A 15,988-nucleotide genomic window follows, 5' to 3' on the forward strand; every position below is an offset into this window, starting at 1 on the left:
GGAGAGAAGAAAGGAAGGGGAAGAGGAGAGAAGAAAAACGAAAGCTCTAAAGAGAGTTTGAGAGAGTCACAGAAAGGGGGAGAGAGAGAGAGAGAGAGAGAGAGAGAGAGAGAGAGAGAGAGAGACAGAGAGAGACAGAGAGAGAGACAGAGACAGAGACAGAGACAGAGACAGAGACAGAGACAAAGAGACAGAAACAGAGAAAAGGGGGAAAATAAAGAGCGATTTCCATTTACATGGCTGAACACAAGGATTATACCAATCTACTTCACTGCTTACTTCATTTATTTACCTTAAAGAACTCTTTGTGCCACGACTTTTATTATGATAGCAAGTTTGGTAATCAAGATTTCATTGGTTTCCACAGTAACCATTTATACTCAATCATAAATAAATGAAAAAGAATCATTCCATTTTTTGTTTGCTTGCTTGCTTGAGTTTTGAAAAACTCAAATTCAGTATTCAAATGGTACGTCATGTTTAGCTTCATCCATTGAAATATTTTTGTTTATCTTTCTTTCCCATACCCATTGCTGTGGATGCCACAACCATCCTATTCTTCTAGTCTTAACCCCTTTGAGTAATGTTTTACTCAACTATATGGTTAAATGTCCTCATATCATTTACTCCAACTCATGCAAATGGAATCATATCTATAGACTCCATGATGAAAAACAATCCAGGCTCTTCTTGAAGATTAACAAATCCTTATCTCTTGTTGCTTAATAGGCCTCATTGGACCAGCTTTTATTGTGAAGACAGCTCCTGTGTCTCTGGTCTAACACTTGGGAGCATGATAGATGGGGACTTATTAGATATAGAAAACAGGATTATAGAATGATGTCATTCATTTCCTCTTGGAATCACAGACCAAGTTATTTAAAATAAGATGAAGTTCATTAGAGAACAATGGTAACCCACAGATTCTTATTAATGGGACAGCTAAATCTTTTAAGAAGCAATACAAGTCTTCTGTATAGAAAAAAAAAAGAATCTCTGGTAAAATATAGGGATCAGATAAACAAGTGAAGCTAGTATACCAGATCATAGAAGATGCCAAAAACAAAGATATATGGAGCAGACTTTAAATATAAAAGTAGTTCACCATTAACAGAAATCATCAAAATACTAAAGAATTTGGAGAGTTCTAAGCTTATTAAATCTGTGATAGCCTCAAAGAAGATTTATAAGCTGTCTAATTTACAATCGAATAGATAAATAACCTGATAGTCTGGTATAGTGACCAAGATTTTGAATCTGAATTTGTAAAAGTGATAAACCAAAAGTATTATAAATTCTTATAAAATAAGATAGACAGCTAGAGAAAGCAAAGAGAATTCCATGATACAAGGAAACTGTTCATCCACTGCATTTCATTATGTATGGAAATATATTTGTGAATTAAGCCTTTTCTTGGTTTTTTTTCCCCTTACATGAAATTACAATCTGCCTCTTATAAATGGCTAGCTATTGGATTGAGTTTTAATCCCAAATATAACAAATTGCATAGTTTTTTATACACTTTCAAATATTTTCAAACAGTTATTATGCCCCCCCTAAGTTTCTCTTCTGCAGAGTAAAACAATCAATTCTTTGTATCAATCCCTACATGATCTTGGTTTATATCCTTTACCATCTTAGTTGCCTTCCTCTGACCAGATTTATGGTACATTTGTTGAATTCCTATTTACAGTTTTCTTCTCACCTTTGACCATTTCATCCTTTATTGTATTACATTACAAGTTCCTCCAGCAGCTAATATAGGAGATTTCACAAAAAAAAAATTGTGAACAAAATAGTTTTTTCAGGTGAATCAAAGTGAAGCATTATATTAAGTAATATAAAAAATAACAAAAATTAAAAACTTGGTCTTTCTGTTTTAGCAGTTCATATGTTGTTGTTAGAAACTGGAGAGAACTTAGTGGAAACTGAAATTTGTATAGTATTTTTTTTTTGAAGATTACAACCAGAGGGCTTAGTTCTTTACATCTATTATTATATGCATTTTACAGAAAGACATTTATTTTCATAAAAAAAGTAATGATTTGGCAGAGGGAAGTAAGCTAATAAGGTCCAGAATCTGGATTTAAAGCCTTATCTGGCAGTTAAATCTAGAGGCAAGATTTAAATCTTTATTGCAACACTCTTCCCACTAAACCATGCTACTTCCTAATAATGGATTATAAAACTACTAGAGAATGCACCTGTCTTATAATATAACTCAAACTGCAAACAGTTAAGTGATCATAAAGTTAAGGAGTAACCAGACAGGGAAGACTTTCTGAAGAAAATATATTATTAAGTGATGTCTTTTTTGGAGGCAGTTGGGGTTAAGTATCTTGTCCAGTGTCATATAGCTAGCCGAATTTAAACACAGGTTCTTCTGCCTCCATGGCCAATGTTTTATCCACTGTGTTACTTTGCTTCTCCTTAAGTATTTTATTCTTTTTAATTGATATCTTCTGAAGACATTATGAAAGTTTTTCAACACTTATCCATTAAAAGTTTTCTTAAAATAAATAATGAATACTATTTACCAGAAAGGAATTGGAAGGCATTTGAAGTGAAGTGAACATTGTCACCAAAGATACAAAAACACAAAAATTACTCATCCAACCAACATTCATAACCTCCCTGAATCATCCTTTATCCTTCCCTTTTTCATCTCCTCAAAATCAAATAACTGCTAAATTTTGTCAATAATAATGGCAGTGTTTCTTAAATTTTACTATCTTCTCAATGCTTCTACAGTCACCATTGTGGTTGAACCTTCATCATCTCTCATCTTAACTATTTGATTTCCTTATTTCATTCTTTTCCTTCTCCAAATAATCCTACCCATAATTGCCAGATTGATATTTATTAAGCACACTTCCAACTATTACATTTCCCTACCAAAATAGTGGTTCTATATTAATCCAAAATACACAATTCAAACTTCATTTATTTTTGAAATATAAATTCTTGTATAATATGTCTTCCTTTCACCTTTCTATTTATATTTCTTATTATTATACACCATATGTTCTTCATTTTATCTGACAATTAACTGTTCTCTGCATACCATCTTCTATCTCTTGATTATAATCATTTGGAATTTTTCTTATTTTTCTGCTTTTGAAAACACTAATTTCTTTATAGCTCAGGTGAGGTGACATCTCCTAAAAATGTCTTTCCAGATTACTACTACCTATCTTTCCCCTTTGATTCTCTCCTAAAATACTTGACACAAATACCATCAGCTATAGTCAATTCCTAAAATTGAATTTTGGTTCCTTTGAATAGGTTTTATGTAAATGCATATAAAATATTTTTTGTTTTAGTTCCTTGAGGTTAGGAACTTTTAATCATTGTATTAGTGATAAACCCAGAATTTGGTAAATAGTAGGCCTTTTTGATTAAATATTTATTATATTAAATTCAACTAAATTCACTAAGTAGAAAAGATGATTTGAGGACCTCAAAAAGTATGTGATTCTGAAATTAGCCTGTTTAAATGAAAAGGGACAAGGTCAGATGTTGTTAATAAATAAGTACAGCATGGGTGGGGGGAGTAAGAGTGAAACATTTTTCTTGCCCAAGACAGTTAATTGATAGATGTCTTCTGACAGGAGGGTGGGGGGCCTGTCTGGAACACAGGTACAACAAGCAGAGGACTTTGGAGTTGGCAGCAACAACTTTAGGAGCAGTTAGAAAAGAGATGATGACGGTATTGTCCAAGTGGTCAGAAAGAGAAAATAGGAGACATTCGCGGGAACTGGGTGGAAATCGAAGTATAATTTTCTCATTTTCTTTATTTTTTTTTAAGATTTTTTTGTGATATAGCTAACATGTTTTGCATGATTTCACATTTCAAATTGCTACTATATTATTTGCCTTTATGGTGGGTGGGGAGAGGTAGGAGACAGGAAGGGATTTTGGAACTCAAATTTTCAAAACAAAAAATGTCAACTTTTTTTTAAATATTGAGATTAATTCTGTGATGTTCAAAGGAGTTTCCACACAAGTAATTCCTTGTTTGGTGAAATTATAGTTAGCACACATACACCCCCCCAAGATTATTATTCTATGAGGACATTATTTTGTCTAATCATTTATTTACTTAAAAATTAAACTTTCTTCCCATTCTGAAAATAAATATAATAATATAATTTATCAGATTGTGTTCTTAATAATTGAATGAAAATGCTTTGAGTAAAGCTTAAGAATACAAGATACAGATGGATTAGGATAATGAGAAAAGGACATTAGCAAAATAAGCGGTATAAGAGGAAAAAATAGGCAACAGTATCCTATTGATTTTCCACTACTCCTCTTTTTGTAAAAGGAATAATGAATAGCTTCTGCTCTCCCATATCAGTTGATATCTTTCAATGATACCGAGATTATAATGTGTTAATATAGTTTTACACCCAATAATCCATTACAATGTGGGAACCTCTTTCTCTGATTTGACTCTGAAGGGACAGTTGGTTGGGCTGAGAACTAGCTGTATCAATGGAAGCTTTAGGTTACTTTTTAAGCAGTAATTTTTTTAAAAGGCAATGGTGTTGAGTGGTTTGCCCAAGGCCACACAGCTAGGTAATTATTAAGTGTCTGAGGCCAGATTTGCACTCAGGTACTCCTTATTTTATATCAGCTCATCCCATTCACATTCATAGCTATTATTACTAATTGCATATATCACACCATGCCTTTTCTTCTCTTTATCCTTTTCTGACTCATTTGATTCTGTCCCTCCTCAAAGCCTATTTTGCTTCTTGAATATTGCTGCTCTTAGTTTTTCTAAGTATTATCTTGCCCCATACGTTCTCTTATCTCATTCCCTTCATTTTCTCCTATTCAGTAATATAGATTTCTATACATAACTGAGGTATGCATGAATGTGTTTATGCTTGTATCTATATGTCTATATATTTTTATTCTTTACTCTTCAAATTAATTACAATGAAAGTGAGTTTCAGGCACTGTTGGTTATCCCCTCCACTATATTTCCCTCCACTATAAAAAAACTCTACATTGAACACCTCTTTTAAAAAAGGAAACACTAAGTTATCAATTGTATTCTACTTCTCTTTTTCTTTTTTCCCAAGTGAATCCATAGTTCTCACACCAATATTTTACTGATGATCATCCAACATATTACTCTACATCCATACATTCCGTTTATTTTTATACTCCTTCCAACTGCCCTAATAATGATAAAATTCTTAGGAGTTACACAAATCATCTTCCCACATAGAATTGTAAACACTTTTATTTTGTATAATCCCTTATGAATATTCTTTCATGTCACAGTCAGTTTTTAACATTCATTTTTATGAGATTTTGAGTTATATATTTTTCTTTCTCTTTTCCTCTCTCCATATCTAAGACAGCAAGCAAACTGATGAAAATTATATTATACATGTACAACCATGTTGCCTTTGTTTGGAATAATGTCTCACTCTGACCAAGTACTGACTCTGCAACTCTAAAATTTTATTTGAAGCATTATTCAAAAGTTGTTTTCAGGGAAATATTGCGAGAGTTTTGTGAATCAGTCTTTATATTCTACCATATTGGATCCACCTTCTCTCAAGCAGAGATTTTTTTTTTTATTTTAAAGTTTCTGTTTTTATTTATCTTGTAAATTGTGGATTTTTTCCCATAATTTCATGTCAAACAATTTTTAATATTCATTTTAAAAGATTGAGTTCCTAAAATTGGTACGCTAAAGCATTGTTGACAGACTTGTGAACTGATCCAATCATTCTGTAGAGCAATTTGAAACTATACTCAATCGATAAAGCTATACATAACCTTTGATCCAACAGTGCTTCTATTAGTCTTGTATCACAGAGATCATAAAAAAGGGAAAGGACCCATATGTGAAAAAAATATTCATGGCAACTCTTTTTGTGATGGCAAAGAATTGGACATTGATGGAATGCCCATTAATTGAAGAATTGCTGAATGAGTTGTAGAATATGGAGTTAATGGAAAACTATAGTTCTATAAGAAATGATGAGAATCGTTGCAGCTAAGTGGTGCAGTAGATGGAGCATGAGTCCTGGATTCAGGAGGACCTGAGTTCAAATCTGACCTCAGACACTTAATAATTACCTAGCTGGGTGATCTTGGGCAAGTCACATAACCCCATCTTCCTTGCAAAAGAAGAAAAATAATGATGAGTAAGTACAGCAAACTCTGTAAAGACTTCCATTAATTGATACTGAGTGGTCAGCAGAACCAGTTTTCAATTATAGCAAAATTGTGCAAATATCAACTATGATAGACTTACCTCTTCTCAGCAATACAATGAACAAAAACAATTCTAAAAGTCTCATGATGGAAAATATTTTCCACAGCTAAAAAAATAACTATGGATTCTAAATAAAATTTGAAGCATACTATTTTTACTTCTTATGTTTAATATAGTTATACATGTATAATACAATTTTTCATCATTTTGCTTGCTGTCTTAGAGATAGAGAGAAGGATAGAGGAAGAAAAATTTAGAACTCAAAATCTTATAAAAATGAATGCTGAAAACTATCTTTACTGTAATTGGAAAAATCAAATATTATTAAGTGGGAACAATGAAATAAATTTTATTTCAATATCTTTGACTTTCAAAATCTTTCTTTTCCTCTTTCCTTATCACCATTCCTGAGATTGTAAGTAATTTGATATCGGTTATTCATGTAATCATGTAAAACAAATTTCCATATTAATCATATGATAAAATAAAACATAAACCAAAACAAACAAGCAAACAAAAAACAAAGGATATAAAGAAAATTGTTTTTTGCCTGTTTGTTTTTTAAGAATCTTTTGACCTGCATTCAAACTCTTGCAGTCCTTTCTCTGGAGTTGGATGGATAGTATTTTTTATCTACCTCTTTCAGAATTGCTCAGAATGGTTGTCATTCATAGTTGAGTATTATATAAGATTGATTTTCCTATGTACAGTGGTCTGGTCTCCTGTTTTTTTTTTCATTTAACTTTGCATCAGTTCAAGTAATTCATTCCAGGTTTTTCTGAAAACAACATGCTTGTAATTTCTTCTAGTATAGAAGTATACTACCATAATCATAAATCATAGCTTTTTATAGATATGATTTCTTCTTCACTTTATGGGGACACCCTCAATTTCTAATTCTTTGTTACAACTAAAATTGATCCTTTCTGCTTTTTAACTCTTTGGGATCCAGGCCCAATAGTTGAATTGCTGGGTCTAGGGTATTCATGGTTTTATAGACCTTGGAGCATAGTTCTAAATTGTAGAACAGTAATTATTAAGCTTTTAATTTGTTATGAACTTTTTTTGGCAGTCTAGCAAAACTCATGGATCCTTCTAAGAATAAAGGTTTTAATATACTGAAAAAAAATCACAACAAAATTATCATGTGTGTATATATATATATATATATATATATATATATCCTTTCATATAACTATTAACATCAAAACAATGAAAATATGCATTTTAGTGATTGAGAAGTCAGGTTATTGGACCATGGTCTACCCCAGTTTTAGTGGACTAATTAGCTATGTAAATGCTCCAAAAAAAAAAAAAGAAGTGAAAAGAGATAAAGGAGGGAAAGAAGTAAAAGGAAGAAAAAAGTTTTCTTACTCATTATGCCCAAGAAAATAGAAAATGGGTTAACCTTATTTCAACAATAATTAACTGAAAAGCTACAATTAAATAACAACTCGTGTTTACTTAACCCTTTATGTTTACAAAGTATTTATATCTGATTTGATCCTCATAAAAATTTCATGAGGCAGAGAACACAAATATTTCAAACCATAAATGGGGAAATAGGCTAAAAGAAATTACTCAAAATATTCAGCTACATAGCTAATAAGCAGCAAACTAAGATTTCTAACTTCATGCTCAGTTTTTTCAAATGTGACTTCCATTTTATCTCTTCAATGACTCTAAGACTTATAGCAATATGTGGAAAATATAGGCAAATGTGATTGTTGCATGTTGGGACATTTATACATGTAGATGAATTAGAAGGTCAATCTCTGAATTTTTTTCCTCCAAACAACAGAAAGAAAAATAAGTAACTCAGGGCATAGGTAAGATGATAGAATGAGAAGAACAATATCTATGGAGTTGGATAACCTGAGTTCATATTTCAGTCCTAATGTTTACTTCCCAAAGAATGACATTGGGGAAAATGCTTAATTTTGTAGGTCCAAGTTTCCTTAGTTGTAAAGTTAGGGGATTGATATAGTTTGCATTTAATATTCTTTTCTACATGTAAATCTCTAGTCATATTACCTGGGTCAAATCTAGATGCTCTTCTTTCCAATGTTTGCATATGATCATGGATAGGTAAACCACTTTGCTTCTTTGTAGTTTTATCATATGTGAGAAGAGGAATTTTTTAGGATCCTTCTACACTAGCTACAATCATTCTCTGTTATGTAGCTAGTTGGCACAATGTAGAACTGGAATCAGAAAGACTTGAAAAAGTTAACTTCTCACAACCTCTAGTTTCTCACCTAGAAAATTATGATAATAGCATCCATCTCCTTGAGGAGCAATGAGAATCAATTGATATAAAATTTGTAAAGTGCTTAGTGCAGTGTCTATACATAGTAGATGCTTCATAAAATGGATGTTCTCTTTTATTGCTGTCCCCAATTTCAGATAACATGCTTGATTTGTTCTGCTAAGGAATATTCACAGGAATATTCACTAATTGAAAACATATTGGCAGATATCAAAAATCATGGTTTCTAGGGAGTCAAAACAGTAAAAAGGCACTCTGGAAATAATGGTGACTGAAAGCCACACCTGCTAAAGGATTTACTAAATTTACTTTGCAATAAATTAATAGGATAGTAAGTTGCTCATATCCCAGAGAAAAACCTCATAGCAGGGTGATAACATCCTTAGTGTTCTCAGAACAGTTTTGTTTGTTTGTTTGTTTTAGCTTATTGACAATCCCATATTACCATGTTGAAGACTGTTCAATCATTCAGGAAAGAAAGGTCAATATTCAGGAAACTCATTGGACATCAAAACTCTGAAATTTTATGTCTTAGACAACAAGGAAAGACCCAGTTGTAAGGGTAGCGTAAGAAGAAAGATATTCCACAATGGTATATTATTCTGGATCTTTGAAGGATAAAAAAAACCTGCTAATGTGAAAAAAATTAAGTAAACTACAAGCAAAGCTCTATTGTGTTCATTTTCCCTACAGAGAAAAAGACAATTTTCATACAATCTCAATATTGAAAGCTTAAACCAGTATGGGAACAAGTAATCCCGGACTGAATTATTCCATATGCAAATAAACTTCTTCAGTGACATCTAATCAAAGATCTATTCAAGGAATAGGGGAGTTAGCAATAAAGTTAGAAAGTTGTTCTTGTAAATAAAACAAGTTTGCTGTTTAACAGTTTCTGGTGAAATTCAAGGTCATTTGATTAGTGAATGATCAAGCTTAGAGGCATAATGATCCATTTTTATTCTTTTCACAAAAAATCAGTTCAGTTGATGTTACCTTCTGATGTTTCTACAGATTAAAAGGGGACAAGATAAAGCATTATAAAGCACCTACTCTATACCAGTCACTGCTTTAAGTACTTTACACAGCACACACACACACACACAAACACACACAAAACCCTTTGACTATTATAGGATAGTTGACCATATTTTTCAATTTCTTTCCTATAGGATTTTGGAGATGATGGATCCCTGTACATTACTAAGGTTACCACCACACATATGGGAAATTATACCTGCTATGCAGATGGCTATGACAAACTATATCAGACTCACATCTTCCAAGTGAATGGTAAGGAATACAGAGTTGCAGTAATTATGTTCCTTGGTTCTCCAAATTTTTAAAAATATTAAGGTTGACAGAAAGAGAATATAATTCTCTTCCTTTTCTAAATTCTCAACTTAGTGAAAATATTTAAACTAGGATTTTTTTGTTTGATAATCTAAAGAAATAATATAAATAAAAGATGCAATATTGTAATCTCAAAGTTTCTTACATTTTATTAGTATTCTTTTAGTGAACAAAAGTTTTGAAATTTATAGTTAAAAGCATATATAACCTGAATTCTCTTTCCAAATCACTTTTTAGTTATAAAACCCAAAACCCTGTGTTTATTTTAAAAAAAAGTGAAATGGTAAATGGAGTTTTAGTTGCCTTAACCACAAAAGCAGTTCAACTGCATATGTGGTTAATTATTTCGAGTTGTTTAAAGTCAAAGGAAATTTGCCACTTTCCCACACCTTCCCCTCCCCTTGACTCTATTTAGTCAGAAGGTTCTGAGTTAAGAAAAATCTACTAGCCCTCTGTGATATTATTTAGCACCTAGATTGTAATTTTGCCCCAAATAGCTATGGGATAATTTGAAATTAATTTTAAAACATATTATTAAATTTCATATTTCCTCATATTAAATTAGTACTATTGCTGTTAATTAGAGATGATCATTCCAGGATTAATCACTGTTCATAAGGCTCAACAAAAGGTAACAGTATGCTGTTGGGAAGATTTTCCTCTTCAAAATAATGTGTAAGAAAAGAATAACAGACAGCAATAGAAAAATATTGGACTGAGAATCCAGGTTGCTGGGTTCTATTCCTTATTTGTTCACCAACTAGCTATGTGAGCTGATTATGAAAAAAAAAGACAATTTTGAGCCAGGGTTTCCTTATAAATAAAATTAGATTATTAGATTTATATGCTTTAGAGGATTTGATGTGACCTCCACAACTTTGTTTTATTTTAAAAAAATATTTTTTTTGGTTTTTGCAAGGCATTGAGGTTAAGTGACTTGCCCAAGGTCACACAGGTAATTTTTAAGTGTCTGAGGCCAGATTTTAACTCAGGTCCTCCTGACACCAGGTTTGAAGCTCTATGCACTGGGCCACCTAGCTGTCCCTCTTTATTTTTAAATTGATACTTATATTTTAATGTAATTTTTTTCTTTTGTAATCCTACATATTTTTGTCTTTTGCATTAAAATCATAAAGCATTCTGAGAAGGGTCTATGGCTTTACCAGCAGCCATAGGACTGTATGACCATGGGGAAAGGTAAAAACTGTATACTTTGCAAAAGACTTTTAACCAATGATATATATCAATTAGTCTTATAATATAAATTACAACTCTTCTTAAAGCAAACATTTGCCAATTATCTACCTTGTTTCCAGTATTAAGTACCATGGTATTTAGACATGAAAGACTTCTGTGTTAGACGCCAGAGAATAAGTCATCATCTCCATCAAGGAGGTTACATTCTATAAGAACAAACAACTTCTAAAGAAAAAAAAACATAGAAGTATAAGAATCTGGTACAGGAGAAACAATGTTTCCTCTGGAATCAGAGCCCTAGGTTCAATACTTTTTTCCTGTTATTTTCTTTTTGCAAGGCAATAGGGTTAAGTGACTTGCCTAAGGTCACACAGCTAGATAATTATTAAGGCGTCAAATTTGGACTCAGGTCCTCCTGACTCCAAGCCTATACTGTATCCATTGCATCACCTAGCTGCCACCCAATACTTTGATGACAAAACCAATCTATGCCACTTTTTTAGTTGTTTTTTTTTTTTTTTTTTGCAAGGCAGATGAGGTTAAGGGGCTTGCCCAAGGCCACACAGCTAGGTAATTATTAAGTGTCTGAGATCGGTCTTGAAGCCAGGTACTCCTGACTCAAGGGCTGGTGCTTTATCCACTGCGCCACCTAGCCACCCCAATCTATGCCATTTTAAAGAACTCTCTCAGACTCAATTTTGTGATCTATAAAATGAGAATGCTTTCCTACATATCCCATGAAGTCTTTCCCAGCTTTAGAGCTAATAATATGATACATGTATACCATATTACATAATGTATGTCATTTAATAAAAAAAAAATTGGGGGAAGCAGAGAGCAATTGGCAATATAGGAGTTCAGGATATTATTTTCTATGGTTCCTGAGCCTAGTCTTAATGGAAACTTAGTGTTTTGAGAGGTTTAGGATTAGAAGAACTGTTTCAGGAATGTGATATAGCTGGTTCATATATATATGAAAGATGGAGACCTGTTTGAAAAAAGAACAAGATCACTTTGACTGGATCAAGGATGAGGGGAGAGAATAAAGATTTATATTGACCCTCTGATATATTATTTGATCTCATTTGATAGTAGTATATATAAAAGTTAATATATTATTATGTAATAAGAACAGAAAAGTCCATTGGAGCCAGACTATAAGTTACTTGAAATGCATAAAAAAAAGGAATCTGTAAGAAAGTTTATTGTCAAAGATCCCTGATCAACTTAATACATGAATTCTCTTCTTCTTACCACCCAGATGAATTTTGAAGACAGGTATGTAATATGGGGCTGATATAGGGCCAGTAGATAGACTCAGGAAGACTTAAGTTCAAATTTGGCTTCCCCAACATCAGGGAGGTGATGCCATGACAAGTACATGAATTGTATTAGAGTTAGGGGGGCTGTGCTAAGACACCAGCCTCACTTTCTCCTCCAGAGTATCTGGTTCCAGTGGCCAGATATGAATCAGAATGATTGGGGATGACCCTGGATGTGAGGCAATCAGGGTTAAGTTACTTACCCAAGATCACCCAGCCAGTAAGACAAATATCTGAGACTGGATTTGAACTCCTGTCCTCCTGACTCAAAGGCCACTACTTGATCCACCCAGCTGCCCTCCAACATTTACTTGTTGTGTGACTCTGGACAAGTCAACTTCTCATTACCTCCATTTCCTCATCTGTAAAATGAGGGTTATAATTCTACCTGCCTCCCAGAGTTATTGTGAAGATGAAATTAGATATGATTTTTAAAGTGCCTAACAAAATATGTGGTACAAAGCAAGCACTATATAAATGTCATTGTTGTCACTATATAAATGTGATTAATATTATTGGTGGAATTTTAATAATCACAGTGTCACTGGGACTTCATCACAAGGTACTGATATGAGGAGTTCTTTATTTCTTTTGGGGACATGCACTTTTCACATGTCGCTGCCTAGTTCTCTAGTGACCTGTAACATATTGGCATCACATCCAACAACCTATTGCCTTTTAGCTAGATTCCCCTCACTCCTCCGGATTCCCCCCAACCCTGTCTCTCACATGCACACCCACTGCTAGAGTGGAACTGTTTTGGGAGAATGAGTTACCTTAACTTCTGCTGGGGGTATATTGTCCTTTTCTTTACCACCATTACACAGATTCTAGTTGTAATTCTTATTTTGTATATATCACTTGAGACTCAATTTTCTGATTTGGAAAAAGTAGAGATTGTATTAAGGGGTTCCAAAAGTCCTCTCTACTATCTGTCTTTAACCAATTTTTGAGTTTACATTTTCACATTGACTAGCCAAGTGATATCCAGCAAGTCAGATCACCATCCAGATCTTCAGTCTCCTCATTTTTATAATGGTCAAAATAATAGTTCAATTTTTTGCCTCACAGGATTACCAGTCTATAATCTTCAGATACTATGTAAATAGCACTAAATTTTACATGTCTAATTCAATCCATTTCTAAGACTCATCATTACCTTTTCAAGAAGACAGGTAGGAAATTAGTGTTTTACAGACCTGTTTCAACCATGTAGATTTCCTGCTAATTATTAGCAAAAAAAGAAAACAAGGAGTAACTGATTAGGAAAAAAAATGTTCCCTGAAAATACCACTAATATCCCTGCTCAAAATACCACTGCTCAAAAAAATAGGAAAAAAACAACTTTCATATTTTTAATTATAATCAGATGTGGTATAAAGAAAACTTCCTCAATTCAATTGCTTTTCACAAACAAAAATGCTAAATAGAAGAGATCTCAAGGGTCTAGAGGCAAAGCAAATACATACATATAAATACACACACACACACACACACATACATATATCTGCCACATTTTGCTTTTCTGTCACTTAAGCCTTCTATCACTTAAGTCACACAAAATGACTCGTCTCTATATTCCTCATTCTTGAAAACAGCCTTCAAAGAGGGAACACTAGAGAGAATGACCTTTTCAGACAGCTGACTCATACTTGGATGCTATTTTTCTTAAGCCCGACTAAGATAGACTTTAACTTTAAAACAACTTGTCAGGCCTGGAGTAGATGGATCATTAGGTCAGAATGCAATGTAGAGTGATTGAACCCATGGGTTTCAAATGTTGTGCCCCCCAAAGAAATAAAAGCATATATTTTGCAGCTTTATCAATTGTTTTTTTTTTTTTTTCTCAGTAGAGCCATGGTTTGTTTTCATTTCATTTCATAGAAGCTATAGATAACCAAGTCCAGAAACATTAACCTGGGAAAATGAAACACTTCTATAAAGTATATCAGCATATATCCAAATATAGTAGTAGTAATGTTTCCAAACACATACACAGTGGTCAACAGTTGTAGCACAGTATAATGACTAATTAATGTAATGACTCTTGTATCACAGGAGAGTAGAAGGGAGGTTAATGTGCTAATGAGACTTATTTGATCTTAAAGATTTAGCATGAGGGCACTTTGAAGATAGTTTAATTGGATTTTAAGCACCTTTTCCAATTTGTTAGTGCACTTCTTAATATATATATATATATATATATATATATATATATATATTCTAAAAATGAATCAATTAATAAATTAACTTTATCCCACATTTTAAATTTTTTTTGATTTCCATTTCATGCATGGTTTGTTGAATCATTTTGATAATGAAACATTAAAATAATATATTGTATTTGAATTTTTTGAAGAAAATGATAGATTACAGAAATATTTGAGGCTGGAACAAATCTCCTAAATAATCAAATCTAGACCTCTACCCTCACTGATGAGAAACTAAAATTCAGCGAGGTTAGGTGACTAGAACTCAAGAGCACATGGGTGGGAAATATTAGATCCAGGATTGGAAATTGAATCCAAGTCTCTTTTTTTTTTTACTTTATTACTCTGCCTCAGTCTTAAAGATGAGCTTGAGAAGTCCTCTTTTCCCTGAATTGCTCAAATGATGATTTCCCTTAACAGTGTTCCCAAATACTGTTGTTTACAGGAAACTCCCTGGAAGGGATATTCTCTTCCATTAAGTATACTACTTTTCACATTTTGTCCATTGTCCTTGCATATTAGTCTTGAATCATTTGCTGACTGTATTATTTAACTTAGTTTAGTATACATAATTATATTTTAACCTATCTAATTGGACAGTTGCAAATATTAACATTTGTTATTGTTTTATTAATGGAAGTAAAACCTCTTGAGTTCTGTCATTTACTATATAAAGTCACTTAGTGCAACATGTAGCTTAATTAGTAATGAATTTGATATGATTAGATGATATTATTTTTACAATCTGACCAGGCAAAATCTTCCATTATAATTTAAAAATCTGATTATAAATGGTCATAGAATAATGAATATTTATTATACTAAATAAAACCCTTCAGTACATAAAACACTGGGAAAATTTTGACCATGTCTTTTCATATACATAAACAAAGAATTCAAATGCACTTTAGAGATCACCTTTTCTAGCCTTCATTTTATAATTGTTCAGAAATTTCAGTTTTTCTTAATGTATTATTCAATACACGATGACTGGAGGGATACTCAGTGTATCACTGAACTGAGAGACTTGGAGACCTGACTTCTTTTTTTGATGCTGCCATTAGTTATCCAAGTAACTTTAGAGAAGTCATTTAAACTCTCTCATCCTCAGTTTCTCATCCATAAAGTGAGAAAACCCAAGTGTGGGCAGGTGTGCTCTATAAATTTGCCCAGTTTTGGGAACCATTATGTATGGAAGTATTGTGAATGATCTTCACCTGTCCTTCAACACCAGTGTCTTATTTTATTAAGTGCCATGGCAGTGGGAGTACATTAGACACTGGAAAGGTATTTAAGCACTGGTGTTTTGGTAAATAAATGGAGCACTTAGAGATCTTGATGGAGTACTTATCTCTTTTGTAATCTTTGTCTCCCACCCCTCCAACACTCCCCT

General features: G+C 32.7%; 1 protein-coding gene and 1 pseudogene across 1 annotated transcript in view; both read left to right on the forward strand.

Moving 5' to 3' along the window:
* Positions 1–15,988, forward strand: part of FSTL5 (follistatin like 5) — a 1,020,077-nt gene that overhangs the window by 775,959 nt on the left and 228,130 nt on the right. The window contains exon 8 of the mRNA XM_074227423.1: positions 9,686–9,806. Coding sequence (XP_074083524.1) covers positions 9,686–9,806 — 121 coding nt within the window. The remainder of the gene's footprint in view (positions 1–9,685; positions 9,807–15,988) is intronic.
* Positions 794–1,437, forward strand: LOC141517138 (DNA-directed RNA polymerase III subunit RPC6 pseudogene; annotated as a pseudogene).

The sequence above is a fragment of the Macrotis lagotis genome, chromosome 3 (assembly GCF_037893015.1).
Source record: "Macrotis lagotis isolate mMagLag1 chromosome 3, bilby.v1.9.chrom.fasta, whole genome shotgun sequence".
Taxonomy (NCBI): Eukaryota; Metazoa; Chordata; class Mammalia; order Peramelemorphia; family Peramelidae; genus Macrotis; species Macrotis lagotis.